The 21,672-nt window shown below is 57.7% G+C and overlaps 2 protein-coding genes and 1 long non-coding RNA gene across 8 annotated transcripts in view; 2 read left to right on the top strand and 1 right to left on the bottom strand.

The window, feature by feature from the left end:
• The first annotated feature begins 952 nt into the window (after positions 1 to 952).
• SLC39A14 (solute carrier family 39 member 14) lies at positions 953 to 12,938 on the top strand. 4 transcript variants are annotated; one of them, XM_065040948.1, is made up of 10 exons: positions 953 to 1,225; positions 4,137 to 4,211; positions 4,856 to 5,119; positions 5,211 to 5,397; positions 5,929 to 6,098; positions 8,124 to 8,246; positions 8,331 to 8,516; positions 9,126 to 9,333; positions 9,777 to 9,961; positions 10,312 to 12,938. In XM_065040948.1, exons 1-10 carry the CDS (start codon positions 983 to 985, stop codon positions 10,456 to 10,458), a joined length of 1,788 nt encoding a protein of 595 aa, XP_064897020.1. In that variant the 5' UTR covers positions 953 to 982; the 3' UTR covers positions 10,459 to 12,938. The 4 variants fall into 4 exon arrangements, with proteins under 4 accessions (XP_064897020.1, XP_064897018.1, XP_064897021.1 ...); XM_065040946.1 differs by lacking the exon at positions 5,929 to 6,098 and adding an exon at positions 7,474 to 7,643; XM_065040949.1 differs by lacking the exon at positions 5,929 to 6,098 and adding an exon at positions 7,474 to 7,643 and having other exon boundaries at positions 1,209 to 1,274.
• LOC135576350 (uncharacterized) lies at positions 9,499 to 13,902 on the bottom strand. Its single transcript, XR_010468008.1, has 3 exons — positions 13,694 to 13,902; positions 13,242 to 13,366; positions 9,499 to 11,054 (listed from the first exon to the last, which is right to left on the bottom strand). It is a non-coding gene; the product is annotated as an uncharacterized LOC135576350 (long non-coding RNA).
• A 160-nt stretch (positions 13,903 to 14,062) lies between these two features.
• Positions 14,063 to 21,672, top strand: part of PPP3CC (protein phosphatase 3 catalytic subunit gamma) — a 30,395-nt gene continuing 22,785 nt past the window's right edge. For 2 of the 3 annotated variants that reach the window (XM_065040954.1, XM_065040956.1), the window contains exon 1: positions 14,093 to 14,305. In XM_065040954.1, the coding sequence (XP_064897026.1) occupies positions 14,254 to 14,305 (52 nt within the window). In that variant the 5' untranslated portion in view covers positions 14,093 to 14,253. Of the gene's footprint in view, positions 14,306 to 21,672 lie in introns of all 3 variants that reach the window. The other variant, XM_065040957.1, reaches the window with a different exon arrangement.

Consider the following 21,672-nt stretch of genomic DNA (forward strand, 5'->3'; position numbering starts at 1 on the left):
GTTTATTTGCTGACCCCTGCGGACTTTTGCCCAGCCCGGGTGTGGGGTGAAGTTTGGGGGGGGTGTGAAGTGGGGGTGTAGTGCCCTGTGTCCCTGAGGGGTGGCCAGGGGGTCTTTGGGGTGCCCTGTACCCCTATGGGGTCCCTGGGGTGCCCTGTCCCCCCACGGGGTGCCCTGTCCCCCCTGGGATGCCCTGTACCCCTATGGGGTCCGTGGGTTGCCCTGTCCCCCCTGGGGTGCCCTGTACCCCTATGGGGTCCCTGGGGTGCCCTGTCCCCCCACGGGGTGCCCTGTCCCCCCTGGGGTGCCCTGTACCCCTATGGGGTCCCTGGGGTGCCCTGTCCCCCCTGGGGTGCCCTGTACCCCTATGGGGTCCGTGGGTTGCCCTGTCCCCCCTGGGATGCCCTGTACCCCTATGGGGTCCCTGGGGTGCCCTGTCCCCCCTGGGGTGCCCTGTACCCCTATGGGGTCCCTGGGGTGCCCTGTCCCCCCTGGGGTGCCCTGTACCCCTATGGGGTCCGTGGGTTGCCCTGTCCCCCCTGGGGTGCCCTGTACCCCTATGGGGTCCCTGGGGTGCCTTCTCCTTTTGGGGAGGGGTCTGTGGGATGTCCCCTGCCCTTCTTTGGGGGGCTGTGTGGGGTCTGCAGTGCCTGGGGTCTGCAGTGCCATTTACTCAAGGCGGGGGGGGTCTACAGGGTGCCCTGTTGCCATGGGGGTGGTCTGTGGGGTGTCCCCAAAAGGTGCTCAGGGTGGTGGGTTATGGGGTAGCCTGTGCTCCCCAGGGGTGCCTGGGGGGGCTGTTCAGTGCCATATACCCAGAGCGGGGGTCTCTATGGGACGCTCTGTCCACCAGGGGGGAACCTGTGGGGTGCCTGGTGTTCCCGAGGGGTGTTTTGGGGGGGTCCATGGGATGTCCCGGTGTCCCGGGGTGGGGTCTGTGGGTGCCCGTTACTCCCAAAGGGTGTTTGGGGGGGTCCGTGGGATGCCCGGTACCCCGAGGGCTGGTTTAGGGCTCCGTGGGTGCCATAGACCCCCGTGCGATTCCCCGTGTCCGCGGGAGGGGGGTCCCGTGTGCCCCCCCCGCGATGCTCCGGGATGGGCGGGGCGTGGCCGCGGTGGGGCGGGGCTCCGGGTGACGCCAGCCAATGGCAGCGCTCCCCGTGCCGCCGCCCGAGCGTGCGCCCTGCGCGGCCGGAGCGAGCGGGGGCACCGGGAGCGGCGGGAGGTACCGGGGGATGGACGGGAACGAACGGGGAACGGGCCGGGGGACCAACGTGGAACCGGCCCCGGGGACGCGGGCCCGCGGGGAGGGCGGCGGGGGGAGCGGGCCCCGAGCGCCGGGATGGGTGATGGGGGAAGGATGCGGGGAAGGATGCGGGGAGCGGCGGTGGGTCTGGGACCGGCTTTGGGGTGCGAGACCGGCTTTGGGGTCTAGGACGGCGCTTAGAACCGCGCTTAGGGCCTGGGGAGCAGCTCTGGGGCTCGCCTTGGGGCTGCCCGTGGGGCTTGGGGCCGGGTTGGGGTGCGGGAAGCAGTGGCTATGGGGCAGAAGATCCATCTGTGGGGCAGAGGACCCATCTACGGGGAGAACGGGGGAGAAGGACCTGCCTATGGGGCGCAGGACCCGTCTATGGGGTCTGGCAGCAGCGGTGCAAGCTCTGGGGCCGGGCAGGGTGCAGAGGGGCCAGGGAGCAGTTTTTTGGGGGGACACACCGAGCATTGCGATGGGGCGGGGGGCACTGGGGCAGGATCGGGGAGGTCCGTGTGGGGTGCGATAGTCTGGGTTTAGCTGCCTGCAGCAAGGCCTGCGGGCCGGGTTTAGGGGACATTAAGGGACAAGAAGCTGTCTGGGGGGGGCTCGGTGTCAGCGTGGCAGGCTGGCTGCCTCCCTGGGCATGGAAACCCCCCCAGCCCGCGGGCAGGTCCTGCCCTCGCTGCCAGACACGTGGAGCAGCTTTTGCTCTGGAAGGAGGTCGGGACCGCTGCCCGCAAACCGCCCTGCCAGGAGATGGGGTTTGGGGGCTCCCCCCCATGTGAATTTGCGACAGCGAGCCGTCCCTGTGCGGGATTTCGGGAAGCATCTGGCACGGGGTTGACGTCGTGGGGGTCACGCTTGGCTTTGCCAGCGTTTCTTGTCCCTGGCGTCACCTTCCCGGTTGTGGGGGGGTTGGTTTGCGACCAGGATCGATGAGCTCTGGGAAATGAACCCGAGGGACGCGGGAAAGGAAAAGAGGGGCCCTGGCAGCTCCGTCGCGTTCTCGGTGCCGCTGGGCATCGCTCCCGGGCACGTTCCTCTGTGTCCCCCCCTCCGCGGCGGTTTGTTCCCTCTGCCCCGTCCCGGCGGTGATAAAGTAGGTCAGGCACCGCGGCACCGCGACCGGTGAGAGGACGCCCTTGAAGGCAACGGGTGGGAGGCCGGGGGGTTTTGGGGAGGGGGTCCCGCTCAGCCGGTGATGATGGCTTGTATCCCCGGGGGGTATGCTGCATCTCCCCTTTGCCCCCCGGGATGGGGGGCTTGGATGCGTTTTGCACCCTACTGCTTTGCGCTGGGCTCCCCGCGGTGTTTGGGGGTCTGAGCAACCCCCAGGTTGGTCCCTTTCATCCCGAGGGGCAGCTTTTCCACCTCGTTCCTGCCCTAAAATCGGCAGCGAGCCCGTGCAGATCCCAAGCCCTGCCTGGCTCTGCCTGCAAACCGCTTCCTGCCTTTTGTCGGGCAGCTGGGTGAAAGTTGAGGTCCGGTTTTCCACCCTGGTGCGCCCGGGTGTTTTTGGGGGGGAGAAACCCCAGGATTTTGGCACTGGTGGTTATCGGTGTGTTCTGGGCACGGTGGCTCCTGGTGGGGACAGGGAAAAGCAGGCGGGATGTGCACAGGCCTTTGCCACCGTGGGCTGCGTGCCAGCCCCTGTGTACCTTGTGGGAGTCACTGTGGGCCACCCACATGTCCCACGTGGCCACCTGGGCTGGGTGCTGCTCCCAAGGGTGCATTGTCCAGAGAGGACCCTCTGGATTTGGGTAGGGGGGGCGCAGACGAAGGTGGGCGATGCTGAAGGTCCCTCGGGTGTCCCCACCGAGCAGGGTGTCAGCAGCACCTCCCCAGATGGGCTCGCTCTCCTGTTTTGGGAGGAGAAGGGGTTAAGCCAAAGCATCCAAGCTAAGCCCTGGCAAGAGGAGGCTAAAACCTCCAAGGCTGGAGTTCTCCTGGAGAACAAAGCTCGCAAAGTGCCATAAAGCTTGTAAAAACCTGCGGGAATGTGGGCGCCTGCGAAGGGGACCTGGGGGACACGGGGTCCCACCGGGTTTGTCCTCACCATCCCGGGCAGCACCGTCCTTCGAAAACCAGCCCCGGGTTATTTTCAGAACAATTGTTTGGCCGGGCTTCAAAAATGCTTCGGGCTTGTTTTTTCGATATCTGCGAGCTGTCAGCGCGGGGCGAGCGTGGCGGGGGCCGGGGCGCAGGACGGGGTGTACGAACCATCCCGGGGTTGCAAATCGCATCCCCCAAAAAGGGGGGAATCGCAAGGCAGCGTGTACCCCGATCCCCGGGCTGGCAGCGGGACGGCTGGTGGGTGCGTGGAGCCGTTGGATTGCGAGTTATTTGTCTCGGCGTCCTGGTGGATTCCGAATTGGCCGTCCACCTTTGGCGGAGCTTTTCCAGGAAAGCCGCCCGGGCGCCGCTCCAGCCCCCCTGGCACTGCCGGGGGGAACGTGTGGGTCATGCCTGGACCCCCAAGCCCCTTCCTTAGCACCCCGTGCCTATTGGGGGGTGAACCCCTGCTTTTATTGATCCCTGGTTTATATGAAAGGAGCGCAGAGGGCAAGGAGTGATTCTAGGCAAACACTATAAAGGTGTCTACAGTTGCAGCTGGGAAGGACCCGGTTCATTGTAATTATCATAGTTAAAATATAACCGGATGAAAACGCCACCTCTGACCCCAGAGCTCCCGTCTCTAAACGCCGGCGTGGGGGTGCAGAGGTCCCCGAGGGGTGCGTGTCCCGCTGCGGTGACATGGGGGGGACCCGACGTGGTTTGTGAGCCGAATTGGGCAGCCGGTGTTGGTGCTGAGTGCGCGGGGTCGCTGGCCGCAGGATCCCCATCGCGGCCCTGTGTGTTCTGACCCCCACCTGCTCTTCTCCAGGGACCCCGAGGTTGTGCGGAGCTGGAGAGACCCCCGGAGCCACGTCCCGGCCCCCCAGCGCTCGGCACGGCTGCGGTGAGCAGGGATCGGGGGGGGTGCTGGGGGTTTGGCACTGGGGGGAGGAGAAGTGGTTGGTCTTGTGTTGCTTGTGAAAAAATGGGATCATAGATCATAGAATTGTTTTGGTTGGAAAAGCCACTCAAGTGTGAGTCCACCCATAACCCAGCCCCGGCACTGACCCGTGTCCTGAGAACCTCATGTCCGTCTGTCCAACCCTGCAGGGATGGTGACTCCAGCACTGCCCTGGGCAGCCTGTTCCAATGCCCCACAGCCCTTTGGGGAAGAAATTGTTCCCCGCATCCAACCTCAACCTCCCCTGGCGCAACTTGAGGCCGTTTCCTCTGCTCCTGGCGCTTGTTCCTGGGGAGCAGAGCCCGACCCCCCTGGCTCCAAGCTCCTTTCAGGCAGTTCAGAGATCAGAAGGTCTCCCCTCAGCTCCTGTTCTCCAGCTGAACCCCCCAGCTCCCTCAGCCGCCCCACATCCACGTTCCAGCCCCTTCCCCAGCTCCGTTCCCTTCTCTCAGCGATGTCAAGTTCCCCCTTGGGACCCGTGTGCTCTGTATCCCCCTCGGTGCATAAATCCACTGCGGGGTGGCAGAGCGGTGCTGGGAGCTCCTGGGGATGCTCAAGCTAACGGCACCATGTGGCTTCTCTTCCAGCACCCCCCAAACACCATGACCCCCCGGCGCTGCTGCCTGCTGCTGCTGCTCTGCCTGCTCCCCTGCCCGCGGGTCCGGGCCGGCGGGGACGCCGCGGTGCCCGGGCTCTCCGCAGCCTCCTTCCTCCAGGATCTCCTCCAGCGCTACGGCGAGAGCCAAACCCTCAGCCTCAAGCAGCTCAAGGCGCTGCTGAACCGCCTGGACGTGGGGGTGGGACATGGAAATGCATCCCAAGAGCCGCAGCAGCGCCTGAACCTCTCCCGGGTAAGGCAGGGGCTCGCAGAACCCCCCAAAAAAACCTCTTTGCGGAGCTGCGGGAACCTCAGGGCATGTCTGTGTTTTCCCTTTCCCCCAGTGCTTCAGCTCCGCGGAGCTTTTCGCCATCCACAACCTGAGCGAGGGCTCGGCCGTGGGGCACAGCGAGTTCAGGGAGTTCTGCCCCACCATCCTGCAGCAGCTGGAGTCGGGGGCCTGCGCCTCCGAGAAGCTGGAAAACGAGGAGAATGAGCAGACGGAGGAGAGCAGACCCAGCTCGGCCGAAGGTGAGCGGAGAACTGGGGGGCACGGGGCACCCCAAAACCTGCGGGACAGCCCGTTCCCCGTCCCAGGCGGAGTTTGGCAGAGGCAGCTGGGTTTTCCCCCGATGGCACGTGGTCAGAGCTGTCCCTGCGGTTTGGGGCAGCGGGATGACGGGGACACCGAGCTGCGAGCCCCCGAGGGTGGGAAGGGGTGATGTGGCACATTTAGGGACCCGCTGGCGGATGGTAAATACAATTCCAGACATCCCGGTCCTGACGATGCCCAAGGTGTTGGACCAGCTGCCCTGAGCGCAGCACCGGCTCAGGAAACATCTTCCAATCAAGCCGGTGGTTTAATTTCCACCTGCCCCACAACAAAAGTGACCGTTTGTGTCGCAGTGGAAGCGCCCGGAGCAAAGGGAGAGATGCGAGGGTGTAGACTTGGAGAGAACCTTTTCCTCCTGCCCAGATCCGGGATTTCGGGGGCGTTCCCCCGTATCTCCCCGCACCGAGAGCCTCGGTAATGTCTGGCCCTGGTTTCTTCTCGTTCCGCAGTGTGGGGCTTTGGTTTTCTCAGTGTGTCGATGATTAACGTGGCCTCCCTGCTCGGAGTCTTCATCGTACCGTGTACCGAGAAGGCCTTTTTCAGCCGGGTCCTCACGTTTTTCATCGCGCTGTCCATCGGCACGCTGCTCTCTAACGCGCTCTTCCAGCTCGTCCCAGAGGTGCGGTAGAAAGTCCCCTCTGTCCCATCTCCAAGGGCGGCTCTCCAGGCACCCTCCGCCTCCACCCCGCCGAATCCAACCGATCCCTCCATCACCCGAGGCTCAGGGCTTGTCTCAGGGCTTTTCGCACCCCTCCGAGCCCCAGGAAACCCTCCCGGATGTCCTCCGGTCCTGCCGCATCCTCCTGATGTCCGGGAAGGTGGTGGGAGAAGCTGGTTGCTCCTGCCCATGGGCTGTTGGCTTCTCAAGGGCGTTTTTTCTCTTGGATGCACATGCTGCCCGTCTCCAAAACCACCAAGATGCGGTGTGAGCGGAGGACAAAACCTGCGAGGCGTTGGGAACATCAGGGCATAAAAGCACAGTGAACACCCCGGAGAAACAACCAGTTTTTACAAATATTTTAATTGCCTTTTGATTTTGTTTTTATCTCTCCCCTTTGATTTCCGAGCCTGATGTTCCCGCGAGGTTTTACGCTTATGTGAGGCTTCCTGGTGCTCTGATGGGACCGACAGATACATCGCAAATTTAATTGTGTTGTAATTGCACAGTTCCGGAGTTGAATAAACGTGCCCACGGGCTCTGGGGTTGGACACCTGCAAAACACGCATTGCTTCCTCGGAGGCTTCGTGGATGATCGGTTGGATCCGAGCTCCTGCACATCCAGCCTTAAAACTCCGAATTTAAAGTGCAATCTGAGCAGAGCTCCCTTTGCTGCCGCTGGGTTTTCGGGCAGCGAACGCCTCGTCCGTGTTGGCGAGGGGATGTTTCTTTCAAGGCTCCTTTTTCAACTCCAGAACTGTGATTTATTATTGTTATTCGCCGAACGTAAAAACCAAGCGCCTGTTTCCTGATCTGCCAGGAATCGAAATGACGTCCGTACGCTCCATCCTCGCCGGCGGTCGGAGCATCCCGGTTCTGCGGGATGCGAGAATGGAGCGTACGGGATGCTCGGGGGGACCTCGGTGCTCGGTGACACTGGAACGGCCACCAAATGTCCCACGGGGGCTCGGGGAGCAGAGTTGGGCTGGTTTTGAGGATTTTTGGCTGCCAAAACCCAGCTCTACAAGAGAGCCGCTTGCTCCCTTGAGGGCTCCTCTCCTGCTTGTTTGGTTGGGGCATCCCAAAAAAACTTCCCCATAAAGCTTGTTTCCAGAGCCGCTCGGCACCAGGTTCGCCCCCTTGAACCAATGCCAGATGAACAAGCAATCACTAATTAATGTCCTCTTCTCTCCCCTCTTCCCTCCCTCCTCTCTCTTTCCTTTCGGCGTGGATTCCATCCCCTCCCTCCCTTTTTCCCCACGTTGATCTCCTTTTTCCCCCCTCCACCAACCTCCCCCCTCGTCCGAATTCCCCCCCGGGGTGGGTTTGGCCGCAGTCTGGGGTTACGGTTTCCTCTGCGTCACCGTCATCTCCCTCTGCTCGCTGGTGGGAGCCAGCGTGGTGCCCTTCATGAAGAAGACCTTTTACAAGCGGCTGCTCCTCTACTTCATAGCTCTGGCGATTGGAACTCTCTACTCCAACGCCCTCTTCCAGCTCATTCCCGAGGTAGGGTGAGCACCGTCGGGTTTGTCCTTTCATTATTTTTATTAGTATTTTTTCTCTTTGGGGCTGTGTCTCGCTGGCTGGAGAATGGGAAGGCGGCATCAGAGGGGAGCCAAGAGCTGGAAGCTGCTCGGGATCCCCCTTTTTGAAAGGGAATCGCTCCAGAGAGACCTTCAAGCAGATAAACACTGTTTTATTCCCCTTTCCAGCCCCGCAGGCCTTTGTGCCGAGACAGTGGAGGCTTTTGGAGCCTGTTTTTAGCATCCCTGCCCCGGTGCGGGGTGGTGGATCCGACGCCTCGCAGTGCAGCCGGTTCAGAGGGGGATTGAGGGAGATTCAAGGTGCACAAAGGTGTTATTTTTGAGTTTGGCCCCAAAGCAGCTGCTGCTTAGGGAGGTTGGGACACAACAGCGTTGCCCACAAGGTGCCAGGGACAAAGGAGGCTGTTCCTCAGCCCTGTCACTCGTCCCCTTTCGCCTGCAGGCGTTCGGATTTAACCCTCAAGAAGATTATTACGTTTCCAAATCCGCCGTGGTGTTCGGGGGCTTCTACCTCTTCTTCTTCACCGAGAAGGTGCTGAAGATGCTCCTGAAGCAGAAGGACCAGGTGAGGCCGAGCAGGGGCTGCTGGGTGGGAAGGGGCAGAGATGTCAGGAGTTGGTGACAGCCCTGAACCCCTCGTGTCCCGCAGCATCACCACGGGCACAGCCACTACGGCCCCGAGGCTCTGCCGTCCAAGAAGGACCAGGACGAAGGGGTGACTGAAAAGCTGCAGAATGGGGACCTGGACCATATGATCCCCCACATAACCAGCGAGCTGGAGTGCAAGAACCCGTCCGGGGACGAGAAGGTCGTGGTGGGCTCCCTGTCTGTCCAGGTTAGAGCCTCCTCGCGTGGGAAGAAAAATGTCAGTGGTAAAAAAGCAGTTTCGAAGCCCATTGCACAAAATGTTCTAGAGAACGAGTGTGATGGGAGCGGCTGAGGGACCTGGGGGAGAACAGGAGCTGAGGGGAGACCTGATCTCTGAACTGCCTGAAAGGAGCTTGGAGCCAGGGGGGTCGGGCTCTGCTCCCCAGGAACAAGCGCCAGGAGCAGAGGAAACGGCCTCAAGTTGCACCAGGGGAGGTTGAGGTTGGATGTGGGGAACAATTTCTTCCCCAAAGGGCTGTGGGGCATTGGAACAGGCTGCCCAGGGCAGTGCTGGAGTCACCATCCCTGGAGGGCTGGACAGACGGACGTGAGGTTCTCAGGACATGGGGCAGTGCTGGGGTGGGTTATGGGTGGACTCCATGATCTCAAGGGGCTTTTCCAACCAAAATGAGGCTGTGATTCTAAATCCTCTCTGGGTGGTGGAAAGCAAACGGCTCGCTTCAAGCCTTGCATGGATTTAATGCATGGAGAGGTGGGTTCCCCAGCTGGTGGAGGGAGCAGTGACCCCCTAGAACACCTGTGTGCTGACCCCCCCACTTTGGGGGTGCCGTGGCAGGACCTCCAAGCCTCCCAGAGCGCATGCTACTGGCTGAAGGAGGTGCGGTACTCGGACATCGGTACGCTGGCGTGGATGATCACCCTCAGCGATGGCCTCCACAACTTCATCGACGGCTTGGCCATCGGGGCGTCCTTCACCGTGTCCGTCTTCCAAGGGATCAGCACGTCCGTGGCCATCCTCTGCGAGGAGTTCCCGCACGAGCTGGGTATGCGCGTCCTTAGGGAAAGGCGCTGCGAGATCTTTCCCAATCCTACCTGTTTTTTTCTTTTCTCAAAAGAAAAATGTGGGGTGGAATAAACAGGGTGGTGGTGGGGATTGAAGGCAAGGCTGTAAGCGACACTGAGTAATCACAGCTCTAAAAATATCGAGGTAATATGATGTCTGAGGTTTATATTTAGATGGAGACATTTGAAGAAGGGAAAAAACAAACACCTTGTTGGTTTGGGAGGGCGGAGGCGGTTTGGGTTTGGGTTGGAATGTCCGAGTTTACACGTTGGCAGGTGGCTGGTGTGGTCAGCGCTCGGCGCCGGCGGCTGCGGGGAGCCCACGCTTGGCCTGGGACAAAAGCAAATTGAATAGGAGCACCTGGGTGCTGCCCCGATGCTGCTGCTCCCTCCTCATCCTCATCCTCATCCTCCCCTCCCACAGGGGACTTTGTCATCCTGCTGAACGCCGGGATGACCATCCGCCAAGCGCTGTTCTTCAACTTCATCTCCGCCTGCTGCTGCTACGTGGGTTTGGCCTTCGGCATCGTGGCCGGCAGCCACTTCTCTGCCAACTGGATCTTCGCTCTGGCCGGAGGGATGTTCCTGTACATCGCGCTGGCTGACATGGTGAGCGATGGGCGATGAGCTCGGGGTGTGCGGTGGGACCTGGCCAGGGTGACGAGCGCCAGGACGAGAGGAAACAGCCCCAAGTTGCACCGGGGAGGTTGAGGTTGGAAATTTGGGATCATTTCTTCCCCAAAGGGCTGTGGGGCATTGGAACAGGCTGCCCAGGGCAGTGCTGGAGTCACCATCCCTAGAGGGTTGGACACACAGAGATGAGGTTCTCAGGGACACAGGTGAGGGAATGGTTGGACTCGCTGATCTTGAGGGTCTCTTCATGACTCTGTGTTTGCCGTGGAAGCAGCGGGGAAGCTCCTGGCGCTGATTCCTGCTGTCGCTCTCTGTCCCTCGGCCAGTTCCCTGAGATGAACGAGGTGAGCCGCGAGGACGAGCAGAACGGCAGCGCACTCATCACCTTCGCCATCCAGAACGCGGGGCTGCTGACGGGCTTCACCATCATGGTGCTGCTCACCATGTACTCCGGCCAGATCCAGATCGGGTAGGACCAGCCCGACACGCAGCCCTGTTCCAGTTTTTCCTTTTTTTGTTGTTTTTCTTTTGGGGGGGAAATGGGGTATTTCTTTATTTTTTTTAATTTTCCTGCTGCAAGCATACGACGGTACCTGTGCGGGCACTGAGCACACTACAGAAGAAGAGGCATTGCTTGTAAAGCTATTCCACAGACTTTATTTTGGTTTAAGTTGAGGGGAGCTTATTCCCCTTCACCGTAGGACCGAACTGACCGGCCGATCTTTTTCCAGTGTCGTATCCCTTCTCTCCTCCCGTCTCCTGGGAAGGATGGAACTGGGAGACAGGAGCTCCTCTTGCCGTTTTGCTCCCCTCCTTGTGCTCGGACGGGCCGTGACGCTTTCCTGACCCCTTGGCAGGGGGCATGCGATGGGGAAGGCCCTTCTCGGAGCTTCCCAGCAGCCAGAGCTTGGAGCTGGGCTCTCCGAGCACAGGGGGCTGCCGAGGAAGAGGAGGTTGAAGAGCACAGCTCGTGATTTGAGCAACACCTTTGCTGTCTTCAGAAGAGCGCGTCTCTGGAGCCGCGTCTTGGTTTTTGCTCCCGTTCCGCCCTGGCAGCCCAAACGATGCCCTGGGAAGAGCAGGGTGAAGAGGATTTGGTTTCTTTTAATTATTATTTGGAAGCACATTCTGGGTGTCAGGAGCAGAGGACACCAAACCGCACCTTGCGCGGGCCGGACCGACTTGTGGGCTGGTGGCCGGGATGCCCTGACCTCCCTTAGGTCCCTGCTGCTCTATGAGGGTGGAAAAAACCCCTTTTCCTTCCGTGGGGGCAGATAAGGGTGAGAAGGGCACGAGAGCAGCACGGGACCACAAGCCCCTGCCCGCCCATGGGCTCCCCAAACAGATCCATCGGTCCTTACACTGTGACCAAGCTCCCGCCAACACCTGGGAACGGACGCCGGTTTTTAAACGCTGATGCTGCTGAGGTGGGGTGGGGGAAGGTGGTTTGTTGTTTTTTTAAAACAAAAATAGACTGTGAACCTCTTTAGGTTGTTTCCAGCCTCAGGGAGCAGCCAGAGGAGGGTGTTGCAGGCACTTGGTGGCTCTGCTGCTGGGCTGGCTTTCCCCAGATTCACTACGTGAATTGACTTATTATCATATTGATAACGTTGCCCGCCCCACCCGTGTTGCTTGAAGTTCCCTTGCACCCCTTTTCCCCAAAAAAACCCTTTATCCCGCACTGGGGAGCGATGAGTTTGTGGCCGTGACGATCAGTGGGAGGTGATTTCAGCAGGTTACCCTCGTGGGTACAGCACCAGGTTGGGATGAAGGAGCGATGGCTTTGAGAAGCAATTCAGTGTGCGTGTGTACCTCGCTGTAGCAATTTGCCTCGGCTACTAGCAGGATAATGCACCTCTTGGGCTCCAAACGGTTGTCGCCAAGTCCCCTGTTGAGATGTGGCACCGCCAGTGTCCCCGCGGGTCCGCTCTGGGTGGCTTTGGCAAGTCCAGGCGTTGACTTTGTCCCTTTGGCACCCAGGAGGTTAAATTATCAGCGTGTCGAGGAGCTGGGAGCCTCCTCGGGAGCCCCCTGGGGTTGGCGATGCCTCCAAGGCAAGACAGGCTCTGCTTTATTCCACACAGTGTCTTTTTCTCATGTGGACGGTCGCCACAAGTCACTTTGCGGGACAAAACCCCCTTGAATCAATGTGATTTGTCCTGTTTTGGGCCCCTCCGCAGCATGTCGCGGTCGTTTCGTGCTTTGGCTGCTATTTTTTGGGTAGTCGGGAGGAAAGCGGTGTTGGAAACTGCCCGAGAGCCACGGCCGACTGGCTCGCTGTGGAAAATCTGAGTCCTCCAGCCGGCACAAGTGCCCTCTCTCCTCTCTCAAGGAAGCATTTGGAAAGCGCTCCCGTCGCTGGCGGCGTTCCACGGGGCAGAGCGTGGCCAGGGCTCCGTCACGGCTGGCAGGAGCGGTTCGGATGGAAAAACCTCTGCGGGGGGGTGAAATCTTACCGTCTGCCCCCACCCCGGGATCGCGGGGCACTCGCAGGCCATGGCCAGAGGGTCCCGGAGAGCTGGGAATGCGGCAAGAACCGACGCTCGGCTTCCTCGGGGCTGGTACGGGCTCCTCATCGCACGGTGGGGATGCCAAGGTTGTCGTCGTCTTGTTCTGAGTTTAACCCTATTTCTTGAGAAACCTACAAATTGGAGATTTGGGGGGACAAGGGGTGAAACCCCTCAGAGAAACGAAGCTTCTCACAAAGAGGGACCCACCAAAGGGCCAGCAGGAGGAATAAAACGACCCGAACCGAGCTTGTTACGGATTTATTCTTTGCCATCCACGTTTCCCTTCCCGTGTCCGGTTCGAAGCTCAAGTTCCATCTCAGTATTCCGATAACTCAGGTGTTTGTAAGAGATAACACGCCGAAACAAAGACCATAACTTATGTCACGTGAAGTGTAAAGTCATTTGTAGGATTCCATAAATAAAAGTCTGTTCCGTAACGACAAGAGGGTTCCGAGCCGCTCTAGCGGGGCCAGAGCTGGTTGGGGTGGAAAGGGAGCTCCGTTGTTTTTAAGAGGGGAAGGATTTTTCTGAGGGAAAAGGGGTTTTTAGAGGGAAGGGTTTTCGAGGCGGACTGGGTGATGCAATCCTGCTTTTCCAGCCCCAGTTTGCAGGGCTGTGCAGTGCAGCACGGTGACGGAAGATGGCACTGAGAGCTCCCCCCGCCTGCCATAGCACTCAATGAGTCTTGAAGAGTCGAAAAGCCCTTTTTAATCGGATTTTTTTAAATTTTTAGTCTTTTATTTTACCTGTATTTCCAAGCATCAGTGTTCGGCTGAAGGGAGACGGAGGTTTTGGGATGTTTTATTCCTCTCTGTGTCACATGAGGGAGCCCGGTGCGGATCAGCGTTATTTCTGTCCTTCCTTCCCCACCCTGCATAAGGGGAAGGGAAAAAAAATATACAATAAAATAAAAAGAGCACACTTTGCTTTTCTACTTCCCTTTTTTTGCCTCGCGGTGCACGTCCTGGATGTGCCTCCAGGCTCCACACGGGCCGGTTTTTGCTGCAAAATCCTCGTGTTTTGGTGAATAGCTGCAGTCTGAGTTATGCACCTCAGCAGGGAGGTTAAACCCAGCAAACCGTGCTGGGTGGACTTGGACAAACTCAAGCTGGTTTTTGCTGTTTGCAGTGGGAGTGTTAACACTTGTCTGTGCTTCCACATGTGCTGTTGGAAGTGGGCTATGGTGGTTTATTTTTACCTGCTGTGGCTTCCCGCCTCCTCCGCTGGCTCTGAGGCAGGACCGGGAGACAGAGGGGAGGCCATGGCAGGGGGACGGTGCGAGGTAACGTGCCCACGGGGTTTATGGAGGGAATGGGCATCGCGCCTCCTCCCCGCAGGCCGCCCGCCATGTTGCCCCCCCCGTCGCCTAGCAACACCCCCTTCCCCTCCAAGATGGCGGCAGGAAGGGGCGGAAGCACAGCCCTCACGTGACGCCGGGCCCATTGGGCTGAGGCGCAGGCGAGGCGGGGCGGGCGCTGATTGGCGCAGGCGAGGCGGGGCGGGCGCTGATTGGCGGAGACGAGGCGGGGCGGGCGCTGATTGGCGCAGGCGCAGTGGCCGTGCGGAACGGGGAGGGGGGAGCGGGAGGAGGGTGGTGTGGCGGCGGCGGGGGGGAAGCGGAGCGGATCGCAGCGCAGGGGAGCGGAGCCGCCGGGGCACCCAGCGGATCCCCAGCCCGCCCGCCGGGGCCCGCTCAGCCCGCCGGGAGCACCCCCCTCCTTTTGGAGGCCGGGAGGGGCCGGCGGCGCAGCCACCACCATGTCCGGGCGCGGCCACAACAAGCTGCCGACCACCGAGCGCATCGTCAAGGGTGAGGGGCCGGGGGGCGGCGAGGGCGCCCTCTGCCTGCGTGGGGGCCGCGCACAGGCGGGGGGGGCACCCCTGGGGTGGAAGAAGGAAGGGGGGGAGGATGGTTTTGGGGAGGGTATCCCCAGGATGGAGGAGCCCTGGTTGTGTGTGGGGGAAACCCTGGAGTGACGCGGGGGGGGGGCTGTTCTGTGGGGCTTCTCTCCTAAAGGAGAACCGTGGGGAGGGGGGCAGCCCGTGGGGGGACCCGTTTGTCTGCGGAGGAGTCGGGGGGGGGGGCAGCTTTGGTCTCGGGGGGAATACCTCTATTCTAAGGGGAGCCTGGGGGGGATATTTTTGGCCTGGTGGGGCTCCTCTGTTTAAAGAGAATGAGCAATTCTGCCCCCCCCCCATCTCCCCATCGTGGTGCAATGCCAGGATGGGGGGTGATGGGTTGAGGACCCCCCATGAGGCTCTGGGCACAGAGGTCCAGCTGTTGCCTGGTGGGGGGGGTGCTGACATCCCTGCTTTGCTTTGGGGGAATCCCCTCTTCTGGGGGAACCCCAGTGCCCTGAGGATGGAGCAGTGCCAGCTTGCGGGGGGGCAGCCAAGGCGCCTTCACACCCCCCACCAACCTGGGGTGCTTTGCGTTGGGGGGGCCTGTCCCTGCTTTGCGTCCCCCCTGAAGATTTGGGGGGGGCGAGATCCCCCCATGCCCTCATTCCAGCAACTTGCATCCCCCTGTCTTGTGTCCCCCCCCAAATCCCATCCGATCTTTGGATGCCCCGAGGCGGGTGCCAGCTGGCCCCCTCTCCACCACCCGTTATAGCAGGTCCTATTTTTGAAAGAGCAGGAGACACCGAAGCGGTTAACGAGGAGAGGAATACATTTAGCTGAGAAACCCCTGGATTAGGAGGAGGCTCGCGTGATGCACGTTTCGCTGCCCTAATTGATCAAGTGCCATTATGGTCCCCACGCACCGGGGAACGTCCCCTGCGCGCCTTCGCTTGCTGCAACTTTTGCTCAGCACCCACCGCCGTGGCCGAGCGGCACCCAGCTGTCAAAGTTACACAATCGCCTGGGTATTAAACCTCCTCGCCCGGCCGGCTCGAATCATTGCAGGCTGCCCCGAGCCGGCTGATAAAAGGAGCCGTTTCCCAGGAATAGTTATAATATTTGGCGATGGAGCTGTGCCCACCGGGGAGATGCACGCTGCCATCTCTACCTTCTCCTCTGGATGGGTCCAAGTGGTTTATTTATTATTTTTTTTAGCCTGTCATGTGGCTGATCACATGTTTAGATGTTAATAACCGTGGCCTCAAATGAGAGTGGACTAAGGTGGCAGCCCGGCCTTTTGAGGCCCCTCGGGCTCTGCGCCGCCTGTGGGTGTTTTGTGTGGGTGCTGCTCGCAATAAGGCTGGAGGGCTCATAGGTTTTTGGGGTGTTCCCCCGGAGCTGGGCGGTTTGTAGGTCTGCAGGCAGCCGGTGGGAACCGTAAAGCTGCTAAATCCCAGGCAGCTGCCTGCGTTGAGCTCGGCCTTGTTCGGGGAAGGTAATGTCAACGCAGCCATTATGATTCAGCTGAGTCGTCCGTCCCCACGTGTTGGCTCCGGCTTCTGGATCCCGGGAAACCCTCTTGGTGATCCCACCGACCCTGCTGCGTCCAGACAGCTGCTAATTTTGGTAATTAGTCCATAACCAGGTGGGTACAGGCTTGTGTGTCGGCTGGAGCCTCCTCATTCCGCGCACTGATGCTCCGGGATCTGCGGGAATTCGCCAAGGAGAGCGTTTGATTTCCCCGGGGTACGCTTGGAACCCTGATTTGGGTGCCTCTAGGAAATCTGGGGAGGAATAGCTTCTTCTGTGGCTGCGGTTGTTGTTTGAAGGTGGTGACATTGTTCTTTGTGGTTATTAATAATTTAAACCTGAAGATAAAAGCTGATTTTGTTCAGTGGAAATGCCTACAGTTAAGTAGGGTGCAGAATTTTAACTATGTTTAACCTATATATTTACATCTCTGGAGCCCTGCAGAAGTGTTAACTGTAATTATGTTTAGTCAGGAGAAATACAGTGTTCCCGTTTGCCTCGGTTTTGTACTTAAACTTGCACTCAGGAAGCTTCATGTTCATAATTAATATCTCTAATTTTGGAGTATGTCAGGAATTGCTTCTCTTAGCCCAGTTCTTGCATCAAACCGATGGCTGATGTTAACCGAGGTCGTTAACACCCCAACTTGGTGCTCTCCTGAGAGCACTTGGGCGGTTAAGCTGGAAATCTGTGTGATTAACTAGGTCTGGTTATCTGCGTTAGCCCAAAGATAGGCTTGAATTAAGTGCTGGATCCACCGCCTGGGAAGTACACGTTCTGCAGGCAGGTGGGTGCGATGCCCTGAAACCCCAGAGTGTTGGTATTTAGACACCCGGCTGGGCCAGAGCAAATAATCCAGAGCAATTTCTCTAGATGTGTGTGTTGGTAAAGCGTTGCACCATCACAAGGCTGGCGAAGGAGCAGCGGGTAGGGTCCGGTTTGCGCTTTGCCGTCGTTCCTAAGCGCTTGGGCTCTTTCAGGCGCCTTTCTGCGTATCCAGTTTGTATTTCCCTGGCTGGAAGACATTTAAAGTGTGTGTGGGGGGACGTAAGGCCCCTGATGTGCTGCTGTCTTACACATCAGCTCTCTGGTTTGTGACATGAGCCTCGCAGAGACGATGTAGATCATCTACTAATACCTAATTGAGGTATTGGAAGGAGCGGTGGGGGAAACCTGAGTGTGCAGCATCTCCCACCACGTGCGCGTTCAGCTCGGGTGAAGTCGCGCTCGAGCACAAAACGCCCGACGAGCTTTTCCCTTTCTGTCCGCACAGCCGTTGTAGCGTGGCAGAGATGCTGCCAGAGGCACCGAGAGAAACCCCGTGGGATTTGTTCAGCGAAGCTCCCGGTGCCTCCAACACAAGCCGTGCCTCTGGGGAGCCAAAAACCCGCGTCAGATCAATACATTCCGTCTTCAGAGGCTTTGGAGAGCTTCCCCCGCGCTGCTGCCAAGGGAATAGGGTTTGCTAGTTCATCTTGCTGGCTGAAGGCGCTTTCAGTTTATGAAAAATCGGTAGCTCTCTAGCTGGTTTTTAATATAAACTGCTATTCCTGAAGTGCAGTCGGGTGGTTGAGCGTTGGGCTTTCTCCATTTGCAGTAGGTTGGGAGCCGTGCAGAGTTTCTATAACAGATAACGCTGATATGGAAGTCGAAGGGGCTTTGTTGTTGCATGCGAAGCAAAGGAAGGCTTAGGCAAATCCTAGATACAAGGGAAATTGTGGTTGTTGAAAAGAAGAAACGTGTAGCCGCATCGCCGTGACTGCTCTTCATTTCGTGTTTGTCTTCTATAATGCTTCAGTTGGTTTTTGTTGAGCGTTGTCATTTTGTAGCTAATAAGGAATGCTTGGTGGGGGGGATAACGGCCTCCAAAAATGGCTAAAAATGGAGATAAAGGCCAAGGTGCATGTTCCGGGCCGGAGGAGAAGTGCAAATACCGTCTGAGTCAAGATGCAGCGGTAGGATCTCTAAAAAGCAACTTGTGTCATCGTGCAGCAACTTGTCTGGACAGAGCTCAAGAAGGTCCTGAGTGTAGATAGCCCTTAAAGCAGGAACCCTGTAGAACCTCTCCAGACCACTTGGGAGACTGGTATTTTGGGGGGTTTTCTTGCAGAAAAGGCGTTTTGTTATTTGTAAACGGGATGCGCTGGGAAAAGGAGCAGGTTTCTGCCTGCGCTGAGCCTGGACGTTGCAGAATCGGGGCTGATTTTGCCAGATCGTGTGGAATCTTCACCCAAAAAAGGAATCAGGAGGCAAAGGCAGTGCTGAGCATCACTTCTGCAAACGTTTTGGGGTGGCAAAACCTACACCCCAGCGCTTGCCTTGGGTACCAAAAAGCATTCAGAAAACCGCGATAAGGCATTATGGGAAGCAGATGGGGCTCTCTTTTTGTTTTATTTCCTCCAAGAATAACAGCAGATGCTTCAGATCGGTGCTGGAGGTGGGATGGAGAGGAGGGAAGGTCATGTCCCCGTGGATCGCCCCGTATTTAACATGATTTTTCTGTTTCCCTGCTCTCTGGGTATCAGCCCGTTAAAGGTTAATCCCATTCCCCCATCAAAGCCTGTGCTGGCTGCTTGGACGGCCAATTCCATAGCAATTAGAACAAATGAGCCCCGATTAGCTAGGTAGTGTGCCAAAATGGTATTTTTCATTTAATAAAAGACGGTGGAATTGAGAGGAATTCGTCTCGTGTAGCTGTAATGTGGTTTTTGGTGCTCTTTGGTTGCGCGGGCAGGCTGTTCCTTGGGAAGTAGGGCAGGGTGCTGCCTTAAAATAGCAATAAACGCCGGGCTGCTTGTGATGAAGGAGCTATTTAGGTAAATCCTGGGGTCTCGGTGGGGGCAGAGCCGCCTGCTAATCTAAAGATACTCCTCGCAGACCTATATTTGTCCAGGATCCTTGGCCGCCTCGCCAGGTATTCCCTGTCCGATCCCTCTGCAGATCGCGTTGGGATGGCGGGCGTGTTTACTAGACGTTAATGTCTCGGACATTAATGGAATTAGACATCGTTAAGCAGCGGGAGCGAGGAAACGGGCTACGTGAAGGCATCAGCGTTATCCTATAATGCGAGACTTGGCTCCCAACGGCTCCTGGAGGCCGGTTTGCCAGGGTCACGGTGCCGAAGAGACTTGAGAGCCGGGTCAAGTGCGAAAATACGGGGGAAACTTGGTGTAGGAGGGATGGGGAGCAGCTGGTGGGTGGCGTGGACCACAGGTGAGGTGGAGGATGAAGGGCTGGTGCTCCAAAGCGATAGGAAAAGGAAATCTCAGTGCGGCTTTTAAGGATTTTTGTTGGCAGGGAGGAGGAGTGTCGCGCTATCCTGACTTCAGAGCTGCAGGAAAACCTCGCTGCCATCTCCACCATCTCCAGCCTCAACAGGATCTCGCTGGGTTCCCATCAGTCTCCTGAGCGTTTCCCCTCCTATAGGAAATACTTTTGCAGTGGTGGTGGCTGTAAGACGTAAGTTTAAAGCTCCAAGCTGGATCTGGTGAGAGTGCAAGGATCTCCCTTGTGTATTACAGAAGAAATGGGGAGAAGCGGTGTCAGCAGAGATCCCAGCAAGACTCTTTGTTTCCCCAGCCTGCTCTAGGAAATAATCCTTTTTATCAGTTGCTGAGGGGGAGTGAACGTGGTAAAATGGCTTCTCAAACAGCAGGGAGGATATTATCCCAAAGGTGATGTCTTGGATGTGTATCGCGAAGGTTTTCCAGATGAACACCCTGAAGAAGGAGCAGTTGAGTGGTAACCGGGGTGCTCCGTCCCTGGCATGTGAAGCCACTCTGAAAACATCGCTAGAACTAATTCAGTCCATTTTTTGGGCTCCTTACTCCTCGGTATGTGAGAAACCTGCTCTGGCTGATCTCCAGCGTGGCCTCTGGGAAGGTTTTAATTAGTTTGCAGCTCCCTTCAGCCCGGCTGCACCTCTGCGTGGTTATAAGGTGACACGTGGGTATAAATGTCAAACATTGGAGTAAGCGCATTGCAAGAAATGCTTTAACCGGGGCTGTTTTGATCCCGTGAGAACATAGCTGATGTTGAAGCATTAAGGCATGAGATGGGAAGAGAAACCGAGACCCTTATTATGTGTGAATTGGTCTTTTTTTTGCTGCAGAGCTCAAATCCTCATTTATTGACGATGTAATGCAGCGAAACAGCCACTTCTCCAAGGGTTTTCAGGCTGAGCTTCCAGCGCAGCGCTTGGCCTCCAGCGTGACTCTTTCTGGGTCTTATCTTATCTAGGTTTTCCATGCAAAGCAGCAATTTCATGGCTACACCACCATCCTGAGCAAGATCTCGGTCGTATGCAACACGCAGAATCGTGTCTGCTTAAAGTGGCTTTAAATCTTGGAGCCAGCACCCCCTTTGCTGCCGGCGGTGGGGTCAGATTTACGCTCATCAGCAGGTGGGGGATTTGCCTTTGACACAAAGACCCCGCTGTTCTTGTATTAATGATCTATTAGTGGCCGCGCTGGCAGCTCGCGGACCTTGGGAAACAGGTGCCGAATTTCCCTGCCTGCTGACATCTCGGAATCCCCTCCTGGCTCCTTTGGTGAGCTCTTTTTTTTGGAGTATCCGCAGCTGTTTGCTGTAGACCTCGACCTTTTCATTTTCCTTCATTTTCTCTTGTTTTTGCTCAAACTTAGCGGTGACCCCCTCGAGTCGACTGAGAGACCGTCCCACCGACGGGAGGAAGACGCCAGGTTTGCTGTTGAGTTATCCTTTTGTAGGAATATTTATACTTCTGACCGCTGGGAAGTTTATAGAGCTTTAGGATCTCAAAAGAGGTTCTTTTTCCAGGCTGGGGGCTTATGTGCTCTCCTTGATATTAGCTGGTGAGTTGGCGATATGAGGAGCGCGTGTCCCTGGCAGAGGACTTGGCTCCGGACAGATTGTCTCAATGACAATCCAGGCAAATCCGCATCAGTGCCGGTCATTAAGAGGTGCTGGAAACTTGACGGGCCTTGCAGGCAAGTAGAGTTTTAACATCCACGTTGCTCCCGAGCAAACCCAGCGCACTACGAGTACGGTTTTGAGATGGTCTTTGGCACGAGGAAGGCGAACGCCACAGCACGGATCCGGTTTGGCTTTGTTTTCGGTGCCAGGGCAGGAACCCCGGCGTGAAGAGCCGATTGATGCCGGGGAAAGCTTTGCAGACGGCTCCCCCGGCCGAGAGTCTTAAGTCGCCTCTGTTCTAATTAAATACTCCCGATTTTAATCTCTGCTGGAGGATCGCGAGCAGGGCGCCAGCTCCAGCCAGAGGCCACCGTGGCCACCCTTGGCACACAGCTCTGGCACCGACCCCTCCTTGAGCAGCGCTTTAGTTTGCCAAAGGCACCTCTATCTGATAACACTATTTACTCTCCATGCTGGATGTTTTGCCAGCAGAAGAACAGTTTGAGGATAATTACCTTCTATCCCGCTTAAAGTTTTTAGGAGTGCATGAGCACAGTTCAGTCAGCTATGTGGCTTCTAAAATGCACCGATGGGCTTTGATTTTTAGGTCACTTTTATGGTTTTCTAGCCTCTTGGCGTCGCATTGAGTATTTGAAGCGCGGTCTGGGTCACGCTGGTTTGCCACACGTACGTTTGTGTTTTGATGCATGGAGATGTCACTTGCTTTTTTGGTTTTGGAATTAAATACACCTGGCTTCCGCACAGACTGCGTGTGCCAGGTTCCAGTAACCAACAGTCAACGTGGCCTCAAAATTTGGGTGCAACTCCTTGAATAACCGCAAGGTAGTTGATAAGGTAAAGACAATTTGCTGATGGGAAGGGTTCGGTTGGTGAGTCTGTCTCAGTTTCGCT

Source organism: Columba livia, chromosome 25 (assembly GCF_036013475.1).
Source record: "Columba livia isolate bColLiv1 breed racing homer chromosome 25, bColLiv1.pat.W.v2, whole genome shotgun sequence".
Classification (NCBI taxonomy): domain Eukaryota; kingdom Metazoa; phylum Chordata; class Aves; order Columbiformes; family Columbidae; genus Columba; species Columba livia.

Excerpts from the sequence above, each read along its gene's own strand:
- SLC39A14 (XM_065040948.1), top strand. The coding sequence starts at position 983 with ATGCCCGGTACCCCGAGGGCTGGTTTAGGGCTCCGTGGGTGCCATAGA. Across the intron at positions 5,398-5,928 it reads CAGACCCAGCTCGGCCGAAG|TGTGGGGCTTTGGTTTTCTC; the intron begins GTGAGCGGAGAA and ends CTCGTTCCGCAG. Across the intron at positions 8,247-8,330 it reads TCCTGAAGCAGAAGGACCAG|CATCACCACGGGCACAGCCA; the intron begins GTGAGGCCGAGC and ends CGTGTCCCGCAG.